The sequence below is a fragment of the Cydia strobilella genome, chromosome Z (assembly GCF_947568885.1).
Source record: "Cydia strobilella chromosome Z, ilCydStro3.1, whole genome shotgun sequence".
NCBI classification, from domain to species: Eukaryota; Metazoa; Arthropoda; class Insecta; order Lepidoptera; family Tortricidae; genus Cydia; species Cydia strobilella.
Window position 1 is genome coordinate 49789876 of NC_086068.1, and position 26165 is coordinate 49816040.

At 38.7% G+C, this 26165-nt stretch overlaps 1 protein-coding gene and 2 long non-coding RNA genes across 12 annotated transcripts in view; 1 reads left to right on the forward strand and 2 right to left on the reverse strand.

The window, feature by feature from the left end:
- Window positions 1–25020, forward strand: part of LOC134753945 (uncharacterized) — a 102035-nt gene extending 77015 nt beyond the window's left edge. For 5 of the 10 annotated variants that reach the window (XM_063689966.1, XM_063689962.1, XM_063689963.1 and 2 more), the window contains 10 exons: window positions 2977–3059; window positions 8666–8787; window positions 10242–10453; window positions 11761–12116; window positions 16265–16357; window positions 18544–18695; window positions 18936–19070; window positions 21318–21609; window positions 22944–23110; window positions 23392–25020. In XM_063689966.1, the coding sequence (XP_063546036.1) occupies window positions 2977–3059; window positions 8666–8787; window positions 10242–10453; window positions 11761–12116; window positions 16265–16357; window positions 18544–18695; window positions 18936–19070; window positions 21318–21609; window positions 22944–23110; window positions 23392–23532 (1753 nt within the window). In that variant the 3' untranslated portion in view covers window positions 23533–25020. Of the gene's footprint in view, window positions 1–2963; window positions 3060–8665; window positions 8788–10241; window positions 10454–11760; window positions 12117–16264; window positions 16358–18543; window positions 18696–18935; window positions 19071–21317; window positions 21610–22943; window positions 23111–23391 lie in introns of all 10 variants that reach the window. The other 5 variants (XM_063689968.1, XM_063689971.1, XM_063689969.1 and 2 more) reach the window with 2 other exon arrangements.
- Window positions 1–26165, reverse strand: part of LOC134753987 (uncharacterized) — a 234832-nt gene that overhangs the window by 67374 nt on the left and 141293 nt on the right. The gene's annotated exons all lie outside the window — the stretch shown is intronic.
- The window catches only part of LOC134753988 (uncharacterized), a 146518-nt gene that overhangs the window by 36092 nt on the left and 84261 nt on the right, over window positions 1–26165 (reverse strand). The window lies entirely within an intron of this gene.

Consider the following 26165-nt stretch of genomic DNA (forward strand, 5'->3'; position numbering starts at 1 on the left):
CTTGGACTGCTAACCTTATTTGACATGTACATACTAGAATTAGGGTGCATTGTACGAAAACTTCCACTTTATTTTAAACCGTCATCTACTAACAATAGATTAAGAGCCAGGGATGAATTTAAGCTACAAATGCCCCTATGTAACTCCTCTTTATTTAAGAAAAACTGCTATGTAATGAGTATTCTTGTGTACAATAAGTTGCCATATGAAATCAGACAATTACCTGACAAATTATTTACCACCAGATTACACAAATGGCTAAAAGACAAATGCTTTTACTCATTAAACGATTTTCTGAATGATTCTGTTTACTAGACACTAGACTAGATATAATTATAATACTTAATGGATTATTAAATAATATACTTGAATGTATGTACTATTAAACTTTATGTGACTTGTTATAAAAAAAAATATATGTGACTTGCATGTTATATTAATCATTTTAATAAATTTGTTTTTCAATATTAATTTTGAAATTATAATAAAAATTCTTATTTAGTTTTAAATTTGCATGCCATTATTTGGCTTAACATGTGATACTAAATCAATTAATTTATAACATCTGCATGTAATTACCATGTTTAAGCAAATAAATATTTCATTTCATTTCAGCTCGATTTAGCGTTATTTATAACGTGGCACCGTGCGCACGTTAAATAAGGTTAACTTATTGTATACAAATTGAATGCAATAAAGTCGTAAATGTTGCCCCATTTGTCCTCTGCGGGCATGAATCAGTATTAATTCGTCGATGACGTTAAAACCCGCCCGCTTGTCCGTTCTTGAACCACAGCTGACTTTGACTATAGGGTCGCCGCTCGCCGCACCGACTCATTCATACTCGTACTTTGCGGTTAATAAAAGTGTCGTCTCGAATCAGTTCGACCTGCAGTCAATTTATATTTGCTAAAATCTTTACTTTTACTTCCGGTAGACCTGCCTGACGATGATGATTCATAAGTTTCTTTAACAATATTGCGGTTATAAACCAGTTATAAACGCCGTTACCTTAATGGTTAGTTTAATGTAGTATTTACTCGCACATGAACACACATTTATTTATACTCGCCTCCAGGTACAGAATATAGTTCTTTGACCATAGATTACATTACAGGAAAACCTATAAAAAGGTAAAGCGTGAAACCATCTTACGAAATTAATTAAAAACTTTGTAAATAATTGTGTGATGTAAAGTCAAGTGTAAAAATATGGGTGCACAGATTATACTCAAAAATATGTCCAATAGCTCTTATGTCAGCGAATTAAGAACGGGGGCATATTTTTGAGTAAGCTGTCTACACCCTTATTTTTACACTTGACTGTAAGTACGTAACCCTTGTGGCGCCAGTCTGACTCGCATGCACTTGCCCGGTTTTTTTTTCATTTGTCTTGCAGGAATAGTCCATCGGTATTTCATCTTTCATGACTACTGATTTGTGTAATGAACGAACAAAATAAATATGATATCAAGACAACATATGTGTTTTATGAAAATGTGGTACTTAGATTTATACTGGACTTAGAAAAAACTTGTTTTAGTTGTTTGCGTTTAGAATGATTGTTCCATTATGACATTATTAAGGAAAAAATTTCAATTATGCTCAGACAGTAGCAGAAGTAGCTAAAGTATTTTCCACATTCGCCCTTACTTTTCGCTAAAACTGTGTTTAGATTAAATCAGGTTGGTATTAGTATTATACTTACTAGGACAACGTTTCTGCCACCCTTAAATACTAAGGCCTGTCCCGTTAAGTCTTTTTACAAAAACTAATGCTGACTTTGGTAGGTATTTCTGGTTTATTTACTTTCATATTGGAATCTTGGACCTTGTTATGACTTTGTGATAGTTATATTTTTAGAGTTCCGTACCCAAAGGGTAAAAACGGGACCCTATTACTAAGACTCCGCTGTCCGTCCTGTCTGTCACCAGGCTGTATCTCATGAACCGTGATAGCTAGACAGTTGAAATTTTCACAGATGATGTTTTTAGTTGCCGTTATAACAACAAATACTAAAAAGTACGAGTCCGACTCGCACTTGGCCGGTTTTTACTAATTATCCTGCGAATACACACTATTAGTGGCAAATCGATCGAAAGATTCGCAAATAACGATTTCTTCACTTTTGCATTAGGGTGCAGTATGTGTATATGTGTGTATCAAAATTATTTATTTTTCACCTCAGCAGCTCGAACAAGCCTACTTTCGTCACTCCCTGGAGTGAGAAAAGTGCGACTTTCCTCACTCCAGGGAGTGAAACAATGTAGTTTTTTAATTTAGTGAAGACCATGAACTTCATACTTTTATTACATTTTTTTTTATGGCACGGTACGGTACGGTACCGTACCGTACCGTATCGTATCGTATCTTATCGTATCGTACATATTATAATACTTTTTTTTCTGTTTATTCTGTGTAATTCGAAATACATTTTAACCTGTAATATGTTCTCACTACTGAGGTGAAAAATTATGTGTGCAACACGAGAGCAAAGTTATTTTAAATCTCGTGTTTTTGAGTCCCTCGCTACGCTCAAGATTCTACCTTAGAATCTTTCGCTTTCTCGGGACTCAAAATAAACACTCGCAAGAAAAACCAACTTTCCTCTCTTGTTGCACAAATAACTATTGAAATTAATCACTAGTCAAGCGCTATATAAATAACATACTTACAGATAAAATATTTTAGTTCATCAGAAAGTTTTTTATCTTAATGTGTTCCTGTAAAAAAACTACGGGACAGACCTTAGTAGTTTTTATCCGAACTCTTTCCCCCAAAAACGTACAGTAAGAAACACACTCGCTCTTCAAACTACATGTTGAGTGACACTCCATTCATCTCCCCCGTGTGACGTTCGTTTCCAAGAAAGCCAACAATCGAATCCGAGGTTAACAATTAGAGTAAATGCAATATGCCATCATTATGCATTAACAAAATCCACTGTTTTGTTTCTAATTTCAGTTTTCATTCGCAGGAGTCCAAACAAACCGGAGTCACCGCAGTGGAACGTAGAGAAAGAGTTTAGGGAGAGGGAGACTATATGCAAACCCAATATCGGTAAGCTATCTGAAACAAATAATACAGGATGTGTTTTTGATGTAAGACTAGATACTACAACTAAATTCTTTTCCAACTTCAACAAGTCAACATCCCCCCGTAATATTGGCTCCATCATACATTTTTTTGCTGCCGCTGATTGGACCTAAGAAAAGTTGTCTATGGGACAGCGAATTCATTACCACCTGTGCGCCTCGAGAGTGGCCAGATCATAAAATCGGGCTTTAATAAATACTTATTAACTGTCTACAGACTGCAGGCTTTTGTTGTTCCGGTGAATGTTGGTATTGTTGGTCGTCTCTTTGTTTAATGCTTTAAAAGCGATTGCGTCTTTTACTTCTGTCAATTTTATATCCAATATTCCAATTTTAATTCAGATTTATTGAAGGTAGGTTGTTTTTTACACACCTGTGGCAGTTAGCTACATATATTGTATTTCAATCATGTTTAATGTGGCTGCACTTCATTTAACTTCCTTCCTTCGAACTTCACAAGTAGGTAATTCGAATTCGCAAATTGGTCGTAAACGCTTTATCGAACACGGAATGACATCATGCTCTGTCGTAAATAGGTACACTTCCTCAATAAATATTTGGATTTTCATTGTCGCGCGAGTACGTGAAGTAAAGTTTGCACACAAATGTCTCCTGGAAGGTCGATCGGAGACGGCGTCTCGCAATCAGACATGCAATGAGTAAACTTTCCGCACGGTACCAATCCAGAAATACCCGGCAGTCCCAGTGTGGTACGGCCTCGGCATGTGCTCGGCGCAGCAGTGCGGTGTCGGCGGTGTCGCCGGCCCACGCCTCGTCTGTCGTCCACGACTGTCGGTTTCGCCGTAGTTCATAGTACGCATTCACCCCCCCCCCCCCCCCCCGTCCCCCCCCCCTCATTCTGCTCTTTGGCCAAGTCCTACACTATTAGGGATATTCATTGGTAACAAACGTTTCTGCACCGTTCATTATAGTGATGTTGATTGAGCCATTTTGTCGCGACTTCATTTTACCAAAGAAATTATCTTGAGTAGGAGACATGTTCGATAGTGAAACAGCCTAAACCAATTTTGAAGTTAAAAAAGTTATAAATTGCTGATATCTTTAAATTTTTACGTGAATGACAATCAAAACAAACTGATGAGAATCAATCCCGTTCAATACGACAGATTGTTAAACCTTAATATGTAAAATAAAACATGTTCAACTGTTCAATCATTATTGGCTGCCGTCTTGAGCCTCACCGTGTCACGGGCATCGCGGCGTCGACGGCGCTTCTGAGCAAGTGAGTTCGAGTACTATCGATCGGAGATGTCGAAATACTCCGCAATAGCTCACGGCAATCATAACAACGATACATTCTAAGGGCATACGATCATCGCTCGTTACGTATCTGTTTTATTGTTTTTACTACCTACTTATACAACTGCTCTACCGTTTCGTTCGTATTTTGCACTCGCGACTACGGTGATGCGTCCAATTTGCGTCAATCTCCCATAGCATCTGAGTAATAAGTAATTATAGGTCCAGGTGGATGTTATCGTATTAGGAATAATAGTTGATTTGGATGTTACCTCCGTTCACCTTCCGTTTACAATTCTGTTCTTGCTAATGTTATAAATGTGAAAGTAATTCTGTCGGTGTGTAGATAGTTTAAGGCGCAGGAAAGGACATAGTGTAGTTTTTATCAATCATTATCATCATGCCACACGGGCGAAATCGCGGGCAGAAGCTAGTTCAGTATAATAGTGCACGTATAAGTAACCTGCAATAATAACTTTGCCACCCAACTGCCCTTTATAGTGGAGTGTGCTCAGGCCATGAAAAGGTCAAATACGGCGTTCTCTGAACAAAAGATTGCCTTTGGCAGAATAATTAATCTTTGTGTTCCTAAGATGTATTTAAGAAGTGGAGCCACCCAGATTTTTGATGCAGGTGGGGGGGTTTTAAGCGTAGGCAAGATTAATAATTGCTTAAGTTTACGTTCTAAGTCAAGTTTAGTATCATTTTCAACTAAATCAAAAATGTAGACGTAGATTTCATCTGAATCTGTTCAGCGGTTATTCATTCCCCATACAAATTCTACACCTTCCTTTTCACTTTTAAGGGCAATTTTTTTGGGATAAAAACTATCCTATGGTCTTCCCCGGGACTCAAACTATCTCTATACCCAATTTTATTTAAATCGGTCAGCAGTTATTGAATCCCCATACAAATTTCCACCTCCCTTATTTTTGAGATTTAAACTATCCTAAATTCTTCCCTGGAACTCAAACTATCTTATAGGGGTCCAGGCAGGAGGAGTGAGGCAAACAGCGGTCAGTCTTATAATGAATATTTATTGTAATAAATCCCCATAATCTCGATACCAAATTTCAATTAAATTGGTTCAGCGGTTTAAGCGTGAAGAGGAATTAAAAATAAAGTATTTTTATGATTAAAGTATATTATATTTTAAGTATAATATACTTAAGTAGTATATTTTTATTATAAAGTATAAGTATATTAAAGTATTTTGTGTTTTTACTTCCTGTCCACCAACCTGTTACCAATCCTGCCAAAGGAAATCATTGTTCACGCAACGCCGTATTTTAGGACCAGCACACTCAATTATTACGTGACAATGGAACTATTGTGGTTTGAATCAACTATTTAACAATTACTACACACATATTGTTAACTAATAAACGAAACTTGTGTAGAGTTAGACCAAGAAAAGTCTACAGAGATTTTGACAGCACACGCAGTGCCAGTGTTATTTATACGTCATAATTTCATAGAAGTTTGACATTTAAAATAACACCTGCAGCGCGTGTTCTGTCAAAATCTCCAGACTTTTCTTGGTTTGACTAAACACACACAAATAACACGAATATGGCCTTACGAGTTCGTCTTTCCTTCTCCCGGGATTTCTGTTTTGTTAGTTATAGGTACTTATATATAAGTATGATACATAATATATGTTCAGCGTAATATGTAAAACCCCTTAAAATTAAAATTTTGATAAAAAAACATGCAAAATAGTAAACCATCAACATAGAGAATAGATAATGGATAGTTGTCTTGGCTGTGACGTGCAGGTGATCTGTGTGACACATAGTAATACTGCAGATGTATATGCAGTAATGTGTCGCTAAAGGTTTGAGAACCGGCGTGGCCTCTAGTCTCTTCCGCACGGACTATAATCGGAGTACGGAAGTGTCGTGGCGTGGCGATGCGCCGCAGCAAGCGCCCAGCGACGCGCGCCCACCGTTTTGGACGTCGGACGTCGCAAAAAAGACCGTTCATTGCCATTTACGTTTACGCTACACGTAGAAATATTGCGAATACAACGCGCGCGAGCTTCCTTATCACCCGGAACAATGTGTCTTAAACCGTACTGTACCTATATCTTGACCTCATTCCAATTCTACAATACTATCCGTATTTTTTTAATTTTTATAGACAATAGATAATAGGAGGATAATAGAATATTTTAATAAATAAGAATTCATAAAAAAATTGAAGGCTTTTTTAAATCCTTTTTATTGCCCAATTACCTTTTATGTCCAATCAAGACCCTGCGACTACCCTACGTACACTAAGCGCTCTCATTGGTCATGACATAACGAGCCTTTGCCAATGTAGCCACTCTTTCCAACCTTTTATCGTAGAAGATTATCTGCTATTGTTTCTTTTCAGTAAAATAAAATAAAATATTATAATAGGTACCGTGCAATTCAATTGGTATTAAAACGTTGGTATCAGACCGCAATAGTCCGCATTCAACAACAATAACGTCGCAAAATGTATCCAAGCCTCATAAGTGTAGTCATCGTCGTATACACGCATGTAACGCAAGTATCGCTAAGACAAGGTAAACTATAACTGGTTTTGTAGATGAGCTTGTATTTAATCAATACAATGGTTGTCTTTATGGAGCTTTAGATATAACGGAATATTTTAAAATGCGGAATTGGCTAGCAGCTGTGTAGAAACGGCGAGAAGTGGCGTTCAGTTGGCCGCCGACCGTCCGACGGTGGAGAGCGCGCACGGTGCGGATGCCGCTGCCCGACGATCAGCCGCAGCCATGCCGCCAACTACCATGATCGTGCCTTGTGCGTCTTGCTTCCTATTTTTCAATAAGATACCAATAAGTGTACTACGTCAGCTGCTATTCTCTACCGCACCGCGCGTAAATAACCGCTCCCTCATTTCAGAAATAAACAAAACATTTCTCCGCCTACGTATTTTACTCCATCACTTCTTATGCTGTGTTACAAAGTGATGTATCTGAGCAGATCTCGTATTAAATCGCGTTAATTCTTTGTGAAGTTTCGTCAGTTCATGGGCATCCTATTCGGAGCAGCGCAAAAAAAAAAGATCAGTTCAGTCGCTTGTTTGTTTTTATTTTGAAAGTGGCGCCATCCGTGAATGATTTGACTTCCGGGTTAATGTTATGTTCCTTAGTTGAAATTTATCAATGAATATTAAAATTTTACAAGTCATTATTATTAAGTTTTAAAGGATGTACAATACGTAATTCGTAAGTAGCAGATACCATTAAAATAAAATATATTTGTTGTTGTTTATGTACGCACACGTGCAAATGTGAATTTTAGGACAACAATACGACAGAACCATAGATTATTAAGTCAGTCAATAACCCGATATCCTATTGCCAATAAAAATATAATAAGTAACCAAAGCGAATTTTTAATAGACTGGTGCCAAATAGATCTTCCAATGGTAATAGATTGATTTGTATCTTTCAGTTGCTGAAACATTTTGGTCTATAAGTTGGGAGTAGGTTTGCTTCATTCAACATGTGGTCTGTCCCATAGGTGTCTATTTTAATCTCTTCACATGTGTACTGGCAATATCACCGGTTCATTATTATCTTAATTCTGTTCGTGGCCTAATTTGGAACATAAGAAAGCTGGCTTCATAGTTTGACTTTATACGTTCTTATCGAGTCATCTATTCGAAAGTAGGCGCGAGATCGTACGAACCGCTGACAAGTTGCAGCCCACGCAGTGGATGCTCATCAATCATGAACGATGAGTGGGCAGGTTGAACGAACCGGCACACCGCTCACCGTCACCTGACCTGACCGCGATGCCTTACAATCAAGGTGTACTGTCCTTCACTCTCTTCCTGCAGCTCCGCGTAAACTTACCCCACTATCTAGGCTGATTTATTTCCATTTAAAAGTACAGCATTGATTAACGATGGTGATTGGTTTCGCGTTAAACGGTAATGGGTCTTGTTTAAGGTTGTCCGTGTCGTGCGAAGCGCTGATCATTGGTTGCATACTGCTGCGGTTCAAGCTCACGCGCGATTGCGTGCTGGACCGCACGACAATTGTTAACAATTAACTGTATTCCTTTGCGTTCCTCGTACCCATCTATACAAATAGGGTCAACTCAGCTGTTCATCTTTACTTTCTTGTACTCAAGTCATGTTTAGGTATAATGAAGGCGCTAGGACGGTATAAAAACTGACTGTTCAACATGAGACAATCGCTACGTTATTTATTCAAACACGCCCTATACCTACTATTTCACTACTTAGTATTACGCGATTTGTTTGGTTTTGGCTTGGAATAAGTGACTAATGTGGTATGTTGCGCAGGCAGCGAGGCATCGTCACTGGACTGCGAAGTGTTCCTCGGAGGGTCTTGCAACCCCACCACCTGGCGGAAAGAGATCGCTATACCTAAACTGAAAAAGATGGGCATCACGTACTTCAACCCTGTAAGTTCACTTCATCTCCCAACTACCAGAGTTGCATGCACATTTCATAGGAGCTCATTCTATTTCTAATAATATGGTGAAGCTTTTATCATCTGTCATCGGAACCGTCCATTCCTAACCAGTGTTTAAGTGCAAGAGAGAGCCTTATATGATAGATAAGAGAGTGATTCGTACAGATTTTTAAATTGAGAAAGTGTCAACTTGAGGTTACTTAATCGCGTACTAAGATCAATTGACCAAAACTCTTAGTATTTAAGAGATTTGATATAGGTAATACATCAGATAATTTTCAATAATCTTGAATATTATATTCCGCTTGCCCATTATGGTAATAAAATGAGGAAATAGTTGTCCTCTGCGAACGGATTTTAAAAATCATTAGAGCATCCGTGCATTATTATTTATTTATTAAAAGTCGATACGTGATAAACAAAACTAGTCTAGTAAAGTGTAAATAAGGCAAGGTTTATAATAAAACTGTCGTGATCGATTTCATTAACCTTTACGCCTATGGTTGTATGAGTTGTTTTTAACAAATACAGAACTGCGCATTACGACACTCGCCCAATTCAGCTGGACGCCCTATAAGGTCAGGAACCGATACCATTTTTACATAGTCGATCGCCTTCGCAGGTTTTTCATCATCCACTTTGATGTTGTCAATATCCGCACAGTTATTTAACACAAGAAATGTAGGCATTTAAAATCTAGACACTTGCTTCTTATATTGTCATTGTGAAAAGTTATAAAATATCCTACATTTTTATTTCATTTCCTCTAGATATAAATTAACCTTGAGGAAATAATGTTCGTTTTGCCGTGAAAATCCTTTACTATCGACGGCATCAGTGCCTTATTAAATTATTAAAACGGGACTTAATCGCATATAATTAAGTTTTAAGATTTACCTCCGACGTTTCGAGGAGTTGTCCAGTCTTCTCCGAGACCACGGGCACGGGGACAACGCCAACCTCGAAACATACGAGATCAATCTTAAAAGTTTATTATACGCGATTAAGTCCCGTTTTATACCTAATTAATTAATGTGTAAAAATCGTGAAAGTTTAAATCAGTGGCATGAATGCCTTATTTGAATCAGCTAGCTTCTCTTAAGTGAATTTAAGTTTAATTGTTTTCCATATATCCTGAATACAAAAAAAAACAATGAGTGAGCAATCTACTGTCATTGAAGTACAAAACTAGCTAGATTGAGAAAATTAGGCAGTGAGTAGATTGAATAATCAAACTGTTCTATAAAAACAGGGTTTAGTATCCTTAGATGCAGGAATTGCTCGTCGTCTGTGAGTTCCTAGATATTCACTTAGTTTCTAGCACGTTACGGCAATATAACATTTAAAACTTTCTCGTTTTGAACACATATTAAATCACATTTACAATCGGGTCTATCGTAACGTTACGGCAAACCCTGTAGGCAACAAATTTTTGCTTACCAGCAAGTGGAGAACTGGTCGACGGAGCTGATGGAGCGCGAGCACCGTGCTAAGTCGGATGCGCGCGCGCTATTGTTCGTGCTGGACAGCGAGACGCGCGCCATCGCGGCCAGCGTCGAGGCGGCGCTCATCGCCGCCACGCCCAAGCTGCTGCTGCTCGTCATGCGCCCCTACTCGCGTCACCAGAAGATCGCCCAGGAGGCTATCACTGATGAGTCAGTTCACCATTCTTATCTGCACGATTCAAGGAGGGCCCATGCCATGCCCGGCCCGCATGCGTAAATCAGCACGGTTTCGGACCGCCCGAACTGTTTAACGAATGCGTAGGGTATATGCGACGTAAGCACTGTACAATGCAGTGACCCGCAACCGTGTTGCATTGCGCATGTGGTATCATTTTTTCTTCAGTTCCACCATCCCCGTTCTATCACCGAGCGTTCAGGCGTGCGGGGGGAGGGGCATTGCATGAAGCGGTTTGCCCCGTCTTCTTTAATGCGAACTGCTAAGAAGTGGGATTTGCTCCCATCGTCTGTATTTCCTGAAAATTACAGTCATTGGTTATTACTGTACTACTGAGATTAAGGTTCGTAATAAGAAAAAACCTATTACGGGACAGGACGGACCTGGGACGCTTGTGTCGAACAAATTTAACGAATTTGTCAACGTTGAATATGGTGCCGATGGTGATTGTACTTAATTTTATTAAGTGCAGTTCAACTTTTCATACAATGATATTTTAGCAACTTTAACTTTTTGTTTAAACAAACCAAATCTCAATAATACCTACACATTATTGACATTTTAGATTTGTATTGTAAGAAACACTTAACTGCCATCTGTAGAGCAAATCAAAGCGAAAATGGTACTTATGGTTATTTAAGTATGTCACTAGTACGATGAGATGATGAAACTTTATTTACCAAGACTTAAGTTTTGGCGTACATTTGTTTTTAATTTGTGTACCGCCAACCGTGGTAACATTAGGTAGGTACCTTTTTTAAGCAACCTTTACCAGTCTTCCCTTAGTAAAAAATTGTGGCATTTACTAAATAGTAAATATAAATCATTTATAAAACGTTAGCTTTGATGTTTTTAGCAAGCAATGTTCCTTGTTACTAAAGGTATACGTGAACTTGCTTACAGAATGTTGCCACGTTTGATGGTAGGTACTGGGGGCCTACCGCGAACCACATCCGACGTGTTGCCTCCCTGTCACACTTACGTACGAATTTACAAGTGAGACAGAGACAACACGTCGAACGTGGTTCGCGGTAGGCCCTCTGAGTTTGAGTTGGTTAGATTGATTGACAAAATAAGCAAGCGAGCAAATATTTCAGAGCTGTGCGATTTGACTTTGATATCGGCGCATGTTTGTTTGCGATAGAGCGGAATCACAATGCGAATTTTTAATATTGATCGTGTTTATATATTTTTTTATGTGAAATATTGAGATATCAATCCGCAGGGAGGGGAACTGTACGAACGAAGCCCGACGATCTTAATTATTTACCATTCTTTTCAGAGAGTACATTGAGTTATCGCGAGCGCGTGCGACGTTAAAAGAAGCCGTAGAGAGGAGAGGTTTACCCACGTTCCATGACATTTCGTCGGCGCTCGACAGCGCCGGCGACGTGCTCCGAGGGCGGAACCTAACACACCCGCGCCACAACATCGGCAACTACATCCACCGCCTGCGGCGGCTGTACGACGCGGCGGGCGGCCGGAGCTCCAAGCTGCCGCGCCAGCGCGCCGTGGACGCGCTGCAGGAGGCCACGCGGGTGCCGCGGGACATCGCCGAGAGGAGCCTGCCCGCTGCCGTCGACCCTGTAGACTTTGACACGTTCTGCGCGGCCGTTGCTGAAATCGCAGCTGACTCAGGTTAGTGCTACGATCAATTGTTATTATGGAAAAGTTTCATTGTCACTACCACACTCTTATCTAGTCAGGTAAATAAATGATTGAATCAGTTAATTCTTAAACAACTACATGTAAGTCCATGTGATAGTCATTTAAACTTACGGTTTACAAAACGAACGATTTGGTTTCACATACTGACAGTGTGTGCTACTTTTTTTGATAATTCCAACCTATCAGCAATTTCACGCAATAAGCTTGAAGATAAGTTTTCTTTGACTGCGCAATATTCTAGATACATTACATTATGCATTTGATAGGTAGTTTTATCTTAAATACGATAAGATTTGATAGTAATCGTAATACAGCGTAAACGGCGCTTTGAACGTGCCACCTTGTAGTTCCGTATTGCGTGTGTGAAATTGGAATACTACCCGAATTGATAAAAGCTGAGAAAAACCTTTTCTACTGAACAATGTAATTTCTTTACAGTAAATGGTTTGATTGATCGTTGAATGAAAAAAAAAAACAAATTTGTTCATTATGACATACGTTACGACTACAGGTTTTTAACTAACAAAATTTTAACCGTAACAAACCAAAAAAACAGCCAAGAGCATGCAGGGCCACGCTCAGTGTAGGATTCCGTAGTTACCCGTCCGTCACAATAATATAGACAGCCTTGAATGGGGACTATTAGTTGATTTTTAAACAAACCTACCTCTGCTTACTAAAAAGGGAAGACTTTCTGGGAAAACTCAAAAACGGTTTTACCGATTATGTTCGCTTCATTAAAAGTCTTGATTAATATGCTTTGTTTAATATTTTTTAGACCCATGGTTTGAAAGTTAGAGAGAGGAGGGGGAGGGAGAAACTTTTTCTTTTCTGAAAATACTCACTTAATCAAAAAATGGGTTTTGAAGACCCCTATTCGTTTTTTAAGACCTATTCAAGGATATTCCTCACCATAGGGTTAAAGAGGGGAGGTAAAATAACATACCTATTAAATGTATCTAAACGAATGTACGAATAGTAAACGGCAAGGATTCAGCGATCCCACGCGACAAAACTTGGTCGTATTTAGTTAATTATCCATGTAAAGGTTCCCGATAAGGCATGTACTTATCTTATAGGTACAACATACTTCTTTTGACAATGTTTTTATTTAATAACAAAATTGAATAATCAAAACGTCCATAAGCAGGACTTGATAACTTGACCGCCGTTTATACGTCAAAAATAAAGTTGAAGACGAAATTTTCAAATTTGTCATAATCCACCGAGGTGTTATATTCGGCTTATTTTCAGTCATCAAACACCGCGACCTTTTAGAATGACAACCCGAAGAATTAAGTCCTTTAAAAAACTACTTCAGCGTTATGTTATAGCCTTTGACAAATCCCTCTATCCTAATTTTACGTTTTTCAAGTTTCGGATTAATGTCACTTTCAATACTCGTAATATGTACTAAAAGCTATTTAAAGAGTTTATAACAAAAATACAAGGTAATCTTCTCAACATTTAGCTGAGCTTTTGTTTGGTGCAGGCTATCATGTTCCGTCTTGCGACGTGGGTGTGGCCTGTGGGTTTTACCGTGAAACAGTCGGGATATCCTACCGGCTTCGTGTGACAGTTCTTGTTATTATTATTAATATTATTATCGCTCTGCTAATATGCCTCTTGACATCATTAATCTTAACACGTAAAGTAAATCCTTAGTAGTGACACTCGTGACATGCTCTCGGTCAATGAATTTTATTTTATTAAAAACCTACCAACGATAATACGAGTATCAACAATTAAGCAGGTAGCGGAGACAACGCAAAATTGTACGGGTATTACCCATTTCTGTATCCCACCAAAATCTTGCTGGGAGTGTTGGGATTTACTCGCTAGAGGTAAGACGATGTTCTGCACTTCTCTCTACAATTTGTATAACATCTTACGCGGTGACTGTGTGTGTCGAATTGACAACACAAGTAGTGCGTCTGTTTGTCCCAACACATTATAGTTCGTAGATTTCAAACAGTCCCCTTTCGGCTTATCCTTTGTCTATTGTTAAATGAAACCGCACGTGCTACTTACTAGCATAAAAAAATGGTATGGCCGTTTTAACCGGTTATTCAATTACCACTCTATGGAGATTGCAATAAGGTTTAAAATGAACTAATGGGAAAACATATTCCTTAGCTGTGTGGTCTTTGCGGTTACTGAGTGCCGGCAAGTCGAACGCTACAGAACCAGTCTAAAATGTGTCATCGATATGCGTAACAAAGGCGCGTTATCGGAGAGCGCACTTACACTGGTTTTTTTAGCGTTGGACTAGCCCGCGCTCGCCACGATGCACGAACCAGGTAAAGGACAGGGACGGATTGCGATTAAAACATTTTGATGGATTCATGACAAGTATGTATTTACATATTTAAAACAAACAATAATAACATTTTTTTACTATTCAGTTAAATAATAACATTAGGTAATAATCCGTTTTACAAATAATCAACTATTAAAATATTCCTCTCTAATGTTACAGACTAAAAACTAAAACTATATTTAACAAAATTAATACATACATGCCCTTTTTAAACAATATCGGCTTTTTTACAATATATAGGTATTACAGACAAATTTTTAATAAACTAAAATAACGTTTTTTTATACAATGTAAATAATAAACAAAAATTTACCACTAGAATTGAGTTTCGTCCTCGTGATCGCTGCCTTCTGGCGGTGCCCGCTTCTCGAACTCCTCCCTCCTTTGGTTCGAGCTTTACACAGCTTGAATGCACTTCTCGCATCACCGCCTGAGTGTGATGTGACTGATGTGTTTGCAAGTAGATGGATGGTAGATGGTAGTGCGTGATGAATGCCTGAGGTTCAGTGAGAAGATGGATCTTCGTCCCTCCTTTGTTTGACATGGTGTCACCAGTGTTAGTATTATTATCAATGTTTACTTTATAACTTTTCTGATTGTATGTTTAGATTGCCTAGGTGTAATCTGTAATTTCACAGTGCTTTAGTTTTAACTGTTATGCTGTGTTTATTAATATAAATAAATAAAATAAAGAGTAAATAATTAGTCCAGTAGTTTCGGAGAAAATAGGCTGTGACAGACGGACAGACAGACGCACGAGTGATCCTATAAGGGTTCCGTTTTTTTCCTTTTGAGGTACGGAACCCAAAAAAAAACGAGTGATTTGAGGTGATGGTAGAATAAATAAATAAATACATTACGGAAGTGATCGTTTGATCAACAATATTCATTGACGTGAGTTTTAAAAATATGAAGTGAAGAAGTTAATAGAGAGAGTTAAACTTTATCATAACTCAAGACTACGAGGCAAATGGTACACTATTATTAACCATTTATAGTAGTGCAAAAAACATATAAAACCTGCACAAACACTATGGATGCCCATATGTGTCGTTTGCAAGCAAAAAGTCCCACTTTGTCGCTTGCCATAAGGACGCTTTGACAGATTATTCGTATAAAGATACAATTACGAAAATCTCGTCCTTATGGTAAGCGGCAAAGTTGGACCTTTGACTACGACACATATACTTTTCAGTAGTATTGTCAATATAACATAGTACCATTACACACATATCGTCAGGAGACAACCAAATCTCACCAATTACTACCACAAGTTATTGTTATGGCTATTAAGTCATAGTGAACCATATTATTATATATAAGGTTGATTTTTGTTTAATTATTCTTTAGTACATAATTCGTTAGTTTTGACTGTCACCTAACGATATGTAACTACTGTCACGATGTTCCAGGAACTCAGTTGTGATGCATTGCTTAGCTCATTCCCAAGCGGTATTCTCACGGGCGCTACGTCATACTAACGCACCGGTAGGTGCAGGTACCTATGATGTTAGATCATTACTGCTGACCTATCTTGATTGTCTCATTTTTCTCTAATAACTATTTTATCGTGCATGACACTGTACAATGTACACGAAACGTACAGTATAATTAGAACGTCGTTGGGATATAACGGGTCGTTCAAAATGACGAATTTAATTCGCGTTAACATTTATCTCGTGTATGTATAGATCTATTTCGTACGTATTATTAGGAAAATCTCGAAAAACCTGCTGAAAGGAAACCCAGTGGCCTCGATTAGGGAGCTTGGCAGTGACTCGCAATGTGTTTTTTAAAGGGCCCAGTCAGTCGCCGCGGGCAGAGGGGGTGGCCGCTCGCCTGCGGCGCGCCTTCCGTTCCTTCTGCGTCAGGTTCTCTCCGCTCGCTGCCGGTGCGTGTACGCGTACGCTGCTTGCTGTACACAAGGCTTTTGCTTGGTCACTCAGACATTTTCAACGCATTTTATCTAACATTAGCATCATACAAAAGGGGGTCATTCAGAAGCACCATTCTAATGTTTAGCAATTTAGTTAGTTGAACTTTTTTTTATTTGCTCCGTAAGCCTAAAATTGTTTGGTAATCACGCGCTTGACCGTTTTAATCTGTAACCGTGCTTTGATCGGAAGTGCCTGTTTGAACGCACGAACTTTTTTTTTTTCAAAAGTTATAAATTGGGACCAACATTTAGTACATATGTTATATATTGCTCTTATTGGGCAGGTAGGTAGGTGCTGAAATTCTTAAACTGCCGCGAGAGAGTCCTCTGAGTAATTAGCTTGATATAACTGCGTTCCAGTTAAGTTCGGTAAACAAGTTTGGTTCATCAAACAAAACTAACATCATTTAATAAGACGTGCAAGCGTAAGTACATATTTTGACGTAAGTATGTACACGTGGAGTACATACTTACGTCAAAATGTGTAAATGTACATGTTGATAAATGATAATGGTATTGATATGATAGGACGGCACACTATGATTGATACTATGGGTACTATGATTTATTTATTTATAGTATTTTTAACATAGCTTGGGTACGGTGACAGCTGACGTACAATTTTGTTTTTTACTTTTAAAATTGTATGGAGATGATATCTGTCGCCGTACCCGCGATACGAAAAGAAATTAAGTTATACCGAGGTCATTAACCCCCGACGCAAAAAGAGGGGTGTTATATGTTTGACGCCAATGTCTGTCTGTCTGTGACTTCGTAACTCTCAAACGGATGGACCGATCAAAGCGCTGGTTCTTAGCTATGTTTGACAAAAATCGATCCAGCAGTTTAAAGTTATCAAAACTGATGACTGAGACTATATCTCTGATGAATCTATCTATAGTTAGTTATCTATCTGTCTTTGAAATGTTTGATTATTATAAAAAGTATACACTTCTTTTTTGTTTGTGTTCTGCTTTTCTTAGATTCGTAAGACTGAGTTGACATATTGTCCTAAAAATACGAATGGAATGTGTTTAGATACACGTGCCTATTGAGTCTGCTACAGTCACAACAAATGTAGCTCCTTGATCGGAGTCGAGCGCCACGTTCTCATTCAACATTAATAGTTAGGTATAGTAGCTTATCTTATCGTTTAGTTCACACGTTTCATTGAAAAGTACACGCGGGAGTTTCTTTATACGGCTACGATTACGGCATAGCGCTTGTAACGTTATTTAATACTCATGCTTTCATAAATCACGTTTTATGGACAACTTTTTTATCATTACATTTACACATATACATTACATTTTGAGCTAATATTGTGGTTATAAAATAATCCATAATAAAGAATTCTCCTTCTTATAATATTTTTTACCTTTAAACTACGTATTTCAATGTTAAATATTTTTACTTTAGGGAAATTCATGTCTGTAGTTACGATCTAAATCTATGGAGCGATCCGCGAGCTCGGACATAAATGTTTGCATCTCGATATACTTGACTGTCAGTTACGAAACATCTTGGCAGACCACGGGATTGTTTATCACAACAGTATTTTTTTCTTCTAACATAGTGCGTCAAAGGATTTTAAAAGCCATTTAAGATAAAAGGGATTATTATTCAAATGTAATAATGTTAGTTTTAGGCTCCATACATTTTTAATTACTTATGCGCTTCTTTTAAAGGCCCCTATTATGTTGTCAATTTTTTTTGTGTTTTATGGCTAGAGCTCTTATTTATCTTTACACTTTTTCCATTCCTTCTTTTTAATGTGATTTTCTCAATTTACATAATGTGCATGCGAAACAGCCTTGAGTGACCTTTGACTATTGAATGAAATTATTTAATCCAGAAAATATTTCCATATGAGGTTATTGTGTGATGTGTTTTTACTACACCTATTTCATACTTTGATTATGAAGAAACATATCTACTCGTATGTAACATCGGTCCTTTTACTCACTATTTCAAAAGCTCATACCATGTCACGTACACTACAAGTTAATTCATGATAGCTAGCACGAGATTTTTAGAAAAGCCTACAAATTACTTTAATAAAAAAGCTGTGCTTTGAACACCTAAAGCCAAAAAAACATTACTTCTAGAAGTAATATACAAGGTGAATATGTTGTTTACAGAGAGTCAAAGCCGGAATGGCCGAGAGGAAGCGGGAGCGACGGCCGGCGCGGAGGCGGAGCGCGGCGTGGCGAGCTCGCCGCCCGCCGGCCTGCGCGTGCACAACGCACGGCTGCGCTCTTGCGGGCGCAAACTTCCTCTCCTTATACCCAAGGTATGGACGGCGGATCTTACCTTCTAGGTTCGTAGATATTCTGATCTCGCGATTGGCACCTTCACTATTAAAAACATAATACTTACACGGTAAAAGCCCAGGCAGGGGTCTAGCGGCCAGTTAGTAGCACAGAAAATAATTTTAACGACCGTTCAATGTTACCGGAGTTCAAATGAGTACATTAGAGTAAGTACATTTCGGTGTTTTAGACGTATTTGAAAGTATGTCATATTTTGACAGAACGGCGGGAACAGAAGTGAACCCGAGAGCGGTGGTGACTCGGTGCTGACGCCCGGCACGGAGCGTCGGCTTGAGGCGCTCCCGGCCATGCTGGGGGCGGCCACCTACGACGTCTACCTCGGCGGAACCTTCCCGGTATGTGTGCACATTTCGTATACATGAACGAGAACGAGCGAGTCGGACAGCGGTGGCGATGTAGGAGTTTAGGAGGATATAGGAATGTTTAATTACGACTATTTCATTTAACCCTTAAATGCATAATGATGTATATATGCATCGTATATTTGATGGTCCGTGGCTCAATATGCAGCTATCCAAAATCACATTTATTACTTTTATACAGCATGACACATCTATTTCAATTTATTAAAAAGTTATACAAAAAATCATGCATTTAAGGGTTAAAATTATATTTACTTCCTGGAATATAGCAGGAAATTTTGTATTCCGAGGGGTGACTCCCAGTTCGATGCGGGTAAAGTCGCAGACAGACGTTTAAAAGTACCTAGTTTTTAGGGTTCCATACTTCAAAGGCAAAAACGGAATCCTTATAGGATTACTTTGTTGTCCGTCCGTCCGTCTGTCTGTGAAGACCCTTTATCTCGGAAACGATTCGAGGTTTTGAGTTGAAATTAAAATCATATACTCGAGTCTACAGCCCCTTGAAGCTGTGAAAAAATCAAACTTCTAAGTTAACGTAAAAAAAAGATACGGTCGTTTATGCCGCAAAAAACGTATATTTCGACACTCAAGAGAATCAATATTTATAGGGTACTTCCCGTTGACCTAGAACTATGAAATTTGGCAAGTAATATCGTGTTACAATACAAGTACCATCGGCCACACACACTGTTAACTGACAGTTTGTAAACGTTATTACAAAAGGCATAAGGTCCACCCGGTGGACAGTTACTGTTTGTACAGGGAAAAATCTGAAAACTATAAATTTGTAAAAAAAATAAAAAATATAGTTAAATTTTGTACGGGCGAGCCGGACTCGTACTTTGCCGGTTTTTATGGGTCTTATGCCGAAAACATTTAGGGTCGGTTGCACCGTTTGGTGCAACCGCGCATTGTCATCGCTCATCGCTAAAAGAGTTCGCAAAATTTTATAGTATGGAAAGTTTCAGTGAACCGCCGCGCCGGGTGACGTTGATCAGTCTGTCAATTGCGGATGGTGCAACTGGCAGTCCTGGCACTTATTCTAACATTTAACTTACATGTTAACATGTCATTGGAAAGTTTAACTACCTTATTCATAAAACTACGGGCCTGATTTAGTCAAATTATGTTTTATCCCTTTCTTACAAATACAGAAGTCAAAAGGACAGACAAATACAAACGATTCTTAGCTAATTCAGGCCAGTAACGCGTTTATGAATAACGCCATTAGCCTTCTAGAAAACCATTTGCTTCCAAAAACTTTGCTGTCTTAGCGCCACTTGCACCATTCCACTAACCCGGGGTTAACCGGTTAAACCGTTAATCCAGTGTCAAATTGTACTGGTAACCCAGGGTTAGTGGTATGGTGCAAGTTGCCCTTAGGGGTGTAAAAGTTACGTCGGTTTTCATTCATAATAACACTTCTTGTGAATTATGAAGTGTATTCATTGAATATGTGGCTACAACAATATCAAATGGTCAAAATACTTAAAACATGATAATATTAATATTTTTTATTAAATGCCTTAATGTAAGTAGGCATAAGTATATAATTAAAATCAAGAATTCATGGCCCCGTTATGCTTATAAATAATCATAGTTGTCTGGCAACAACTTAATTACAGTCGTTTGTACTATTACACTATTGCTCATATTTTATTTTAGATTATTGAACAATGTAGGTGTGATACAACTTCCGTTCGTTCACTTTACACTTCACCGCCTCAGGCTATGCAAATGACTCACAAATTTATGGCCAATAGGGCAACATTTTCAACTTTATAACATAGTTAAATCGGTAGAAAATTAGTAATGTATGTCATAAAAAGTGAAAATTAAAACAAAATATTAAAATGGATAAAAATACAACTCTCCGCCTAACATTTAATTGATGGTTTATAGTATTTTAAAGAAAACTCTTCTGGTCCTGTTAAGCTGGCTGAAAAGACACTTTTAACCCTTTTCGAGGCCGCACTAAGCTAAAATGCTTTCCCAAAAAAATCACATATTCCTAATTATAGTAAAGTTTTGGTGATTTATTCGAAGAAGTATCATTTCCCGTAAATAAATTGCACTATGCCCAGAAAATGTCAATATCTCGTTGTTGACTTGTGGATGTCACTATGTCGTACTTAGGCTTAGCCTCGTAGAATCGTCTTCCACAGGGAAGGAATACTTAATTATTTAGAGATAATTAATAATTTGTAATTGTTGTGACAGTCCGGCGGCACCCGTCCCGACGAGACGCTGCGCCGCGAGGGCTACACGTACATAATGCCGCGGCCCAACGACTACGCACGCATGTATTCGGCGCCCGCGCGACGCTCGGCTCCCGCACACCCCGAGTCGCCGCGGCGCGACAAGAAGCCGCGGCCCATGTCGCCCGAGTCATCCGAGGACGTGACGCTGCGCTCGCGCGACACGGACTCCGCAACCGCGCCCGCCGGCGACCGCCTCAGTGCCAGCGATTTCTACAACGTCACCGATGACGTCACGCCGCAGCCCTTCAAAGGTACACATCTACAATATCAGCGAAAATTGACTCGTGGTCAGTTATTTAGGTACACGAATTCTTCTTCCACTTTCCGTCTATTATTAATAAAAAAAATAAAGGTATCATTTATATACGTCAATTAATCATAATTAAAAAATTTGATCGATCGTAAATTATACTAATATTACATCAGCCTAATTAAATTAATTAAATTTATCGAACTTATTAAAAGTATCCCATTTCCTGTCTATTGAGTCATGTAAAACGTTTGTATCGGCTAATTTGCTCATAAAGTAGGAATAAACAAGTAATAGTCATCGTCACTGCTTACTAATGTAATATCGGCGGAAAACGCGAAATGTAAATAATGACATGCCATAGTTTATGACTGACATAAAAAAAAGGTTGTAAATATATTGTGACATTTACAAATAAATATATTAAATAAATTATTGCCGACTGTATTTCGATGAATACTAGACGTGCTTTCGTATAAACTGCAACCCACAGAAATCTCATGGAAAGAAACGACCGTTATTGTTGACAGAAGATATAGGTATAATTATAATGACAGATGCTTGTGGGTTGGAATGGTTATGCGTAATTACATTCTGTTCAAATCTAAATTTAGAAATGACCATTGACTGTTAAATTGACCTGTCAGGTGGTGTCATTTAACTCGTTAAGCCACGAAATGACAGTCGTCCTACGCACAACATGTAAATGTGATGCCACCTTCTAACAACCAAATTTTAAAAATAAAGAAAACCCGACAGCGAAAATGAAAATGACCAAAAAACCTACAGATGATTCTCAAATCCCTATAAAATGATACCCCACTCGACATAGTACTTCGATTTTTTTCTTTTTTCCATAATGGCGTCTGATTGTCCCCATATTGTTTTATTCATTAATTTATTGTCATGTCTTCAGTGACACTCGGACAATGTAGAATTGTAGACAAATCGATTGACGACGTCGTGGTAAAAAAGAGCCTTCTACGACTAACTATGATGTGCGATTAAGGAAAAAATAATCTTTTTTTTTTTTCCTTTCTTCTTCCGCAGCCTAGTAGGTAGTGTTTCTGCCTGCGAAGCTGGAGATTCAGGGGTTAGAATCCCTACTGAGCACTTATTTGCGTGATGAGCACGGATATTTGATCTCGAGCTATGAATGTTTATTTAAATTTACAGAATTGTTTATTTGAATGTTTATTTGTTTATGTACAGTTAAGTATTTAACCGGCTGTCTGTTATGTAACGTAATTTCATCTAGTACCCATAACACCAGCCTTATTGAGTTTACCTGAGTCCTATAATATTGATAAATTAACTGACCTGGGTTTGGTATAGGAACGTTCGACGAGGACCAGTTGCTGGGGTCGCGCGTGCTCGTGTTCTCGATCAGCGCGGAGGCGCCGTGTTTCGCGACCATGGTGCTGGCGGCGCACTACATGGGCTTGCAGACCTCCAAGACGGTGCTCATCGTGCAGCCCATGGACCCTGCTGCCTCGCATCCGGTAAATACTTTCATTCTCACCGTCATATACCATGACCATTACTCATTAGTTCAGTACCGTAATGGTCGTCCTTGGCCAAATGTGAATTTCTCAAATAGTCCCTTATCTCACAAAGGTTAAAAATCACTACTTACTCGTACCCTATTTGTAGAGAACTTAAAGAGAATACACACTCTATGTTAGCGATTTTTTTCGATCTCAAGCTGATTCAAAAACTAATGTCAGCTTTATATAAGTGAATTTGTAATTGTAAGTAATGTTGTTGGTATTTGACATTACAGTACAGCAAAGTAGCCGTGCAGGATTACAACCGAGGGCGGACGTACTTGTCGGACCTGGCGAAGCGTGAGGGCATCCCCGTGTTCGACGACGTGGAGGCGGCCATGGAGTGCGTGCTCTCGCGCCTGCGGCCCAACGCGTAGCGCGCGTCAGGGGCGACGACGCGGAGGATGCTTGCGCGTGCGTGCGTGCGCGCGCGCGACTACAGGTCGCACTGGCTCTCCTTCATGTTTAGGATCAGCTGAAGCGGAATCATGTCTGACAATCCTGGACTCGTGGAATGAGTGCAAACTATACGGGTGAATCGTTAAGCGTCGATACTTACTTCAACAGGAGATTGTATACGTGAATATATGAAAATACGTAGACCGTGCTTGTCTATACAATATTATGCAGAGACTTGAGTATACATCACATTTTAGTTTTTATAATAACAACTTAGGTTTTAATTTTAGGGAAAAATAGGCTGACTAAACGGATTTAACGTGATTACAATCGCCTGTTGCAATGATACTGTATTTGGACTCGGAAACGACTTCTTTGATGAAGGTGACACTCTGTTTAACAAATCAGGCTGTGTATATGACTAAGCCGCATGCACTCAGTCAGACACATCGATTGATAAAACGCAGGGGTCGTCGGCAAGCTTACAATCGTTAAATGTCAACTCCAGTCCGAAAGTAGATTATTTTATGGTTATTGGTTTATTGCCTGATTTAAAATTTGGAAATGATCACGCGACTTTTTGGACACATCTGCGTCATGCCGATACATTTTTTACTTTCCGATTCGCGTTAACAATTTACGTTTTCATCACACTTGCTCGAAAAAGATCTTATTTCATGTAGGTGTACTGGCTAAGGCCTATATTGTTTCCGCAGGAGTTATGAATTCTGAAAAAAAAAGCTATAACTCACGAGGGAGTTATAGCTTTTTTTAAATTATGTCACTAATTCAATACGAACCAAGTAGGTATGAATGAGTTGATATGGCTAAGTCATCTACCACTCTCACAACCTTTAGGCCAATATAGAGCTGAGTCTAATGAATGCAACATCACAATGTCGTGAATCAAGAATACAGTTATCCGGCCGCTTCATGTCTGCCTACACTTAATAAATGTTACAGGTAATCTAATATAATGAATATCTATTATTTTAACTATATGACTATTTTACAATTTTAAACAATTGGAATCTCATGTATTGTGTTGTCCTTATTTATGTGCAAGTGTCAATTTGTGTTATTCGTTATATAGGTATGTATAGTCCGATTCTCACGCTACATGAAGCAGCTAGTATCACAAATTATGTAATCCCACTCATCACAAATAGTATCCATCACGGAACGTTGTTGGCGACGAAGTCTCACACTGCGTGTACTTATTAATTACAAGTTTAGTTTAGTACAAAGATTGTCTCTCTTTAATTTAGGCACTCTCTATTGTATTATACCTATTACATTATTTTGTAATGCATAGGAATAGGCACTAAATTTTTAATGCAATTGTACTAAGAACATGTGAGCGAGTATGAAAGGCGACGGTTTTAAGAGGTAGTGAGGATACAAGGATACAACAAATCTCTGTGATTAATTTGTTAGAAAAATATAATATTATTTTGAATTTTCAATGCATAAGCTTAGTTTAGTAGTACGAGTAATGTAAGATTGTTCGTCGGGGAAAGGTCCGACAGCGCATTAATGTAATCTGTGCGATGTCTCCACCGACTCGGTGCATGGCCGTCCGGCTGCCATCCATCAACACCGAAGGCTAGGTTCACACGGCAACGTCCTGCATGTTTTTTCACGTATTCGATTTTAAACGTACCACCAGTCGGGTGTTCACACGAGAGATTTTCATTCGTTTAAAAAACGTTTTCACGCCGAATAGCGACAGTTTTCACGCAGTTGTCGCAGTGGGCAGACGTCTGTGATGAATCCACGCTTCATTGTACTTTTATATTGGTATCGATGGCGACAACGGTTTCGCCGCCAACAAAACATAAGGTTTTGGGTACATCCCATAAATAAAGAATCAGCGCGAAATAAAACATTTGAAAATTATTATTTATACGCTAAACTTAGGAACGATGACACTAAGTTTTTCAATTACTTTCGGATGTCTATTGAAAGTTTTCACTAAATTAATTAATAATTCGTTATCTATATAAGATTCGTCAACCATTTTGAAATAACTACGAAAACACAAACTAAATACGTGCGATCCCTCCGAAAGACGCTCGAGTACTAGACTTAGTAGACTTAGGTAGGGTTGCACCAAACCGTCTGTCACCATTTTAGCGTTCGCTAAATTTTATTGTATGGGAAGTTTTATAGTTCTCTGCTGGCTGACGTTGATCAGTCTGTTAATTATGGTTGGTGCAACTGGCCCTTAGAGGCTTGTTCGATTGCTATTTGATAAAAAACGTATAAAATCGTGCCGTGTGAATGAAAATACCATACTACTCGCCACTGCGAACCGAATACGTTAAAGATCATTCGATATGCACAAAGTATGTGCTACTATTTATCCGTTAAGACGTATAATGCAAAAAATCATGCAGGACAATGCCGTGTGAACGAAGCCTTCCAGTTGAGGATAGCGACAGCGCGGCGCGGGCTAAAGCGAGTAGCGACGCACTCGCCGTGGCCCATGTGTCGAAAAATGGTAGGTACTGACGTCGTGCGTAAGGCATATGGTCTCGTCGCATCATGGGAATCTATTTGGAAAAGCGGTAATAAAAGTACAAATCATCTTGCTCACGTAGCAAAGTAA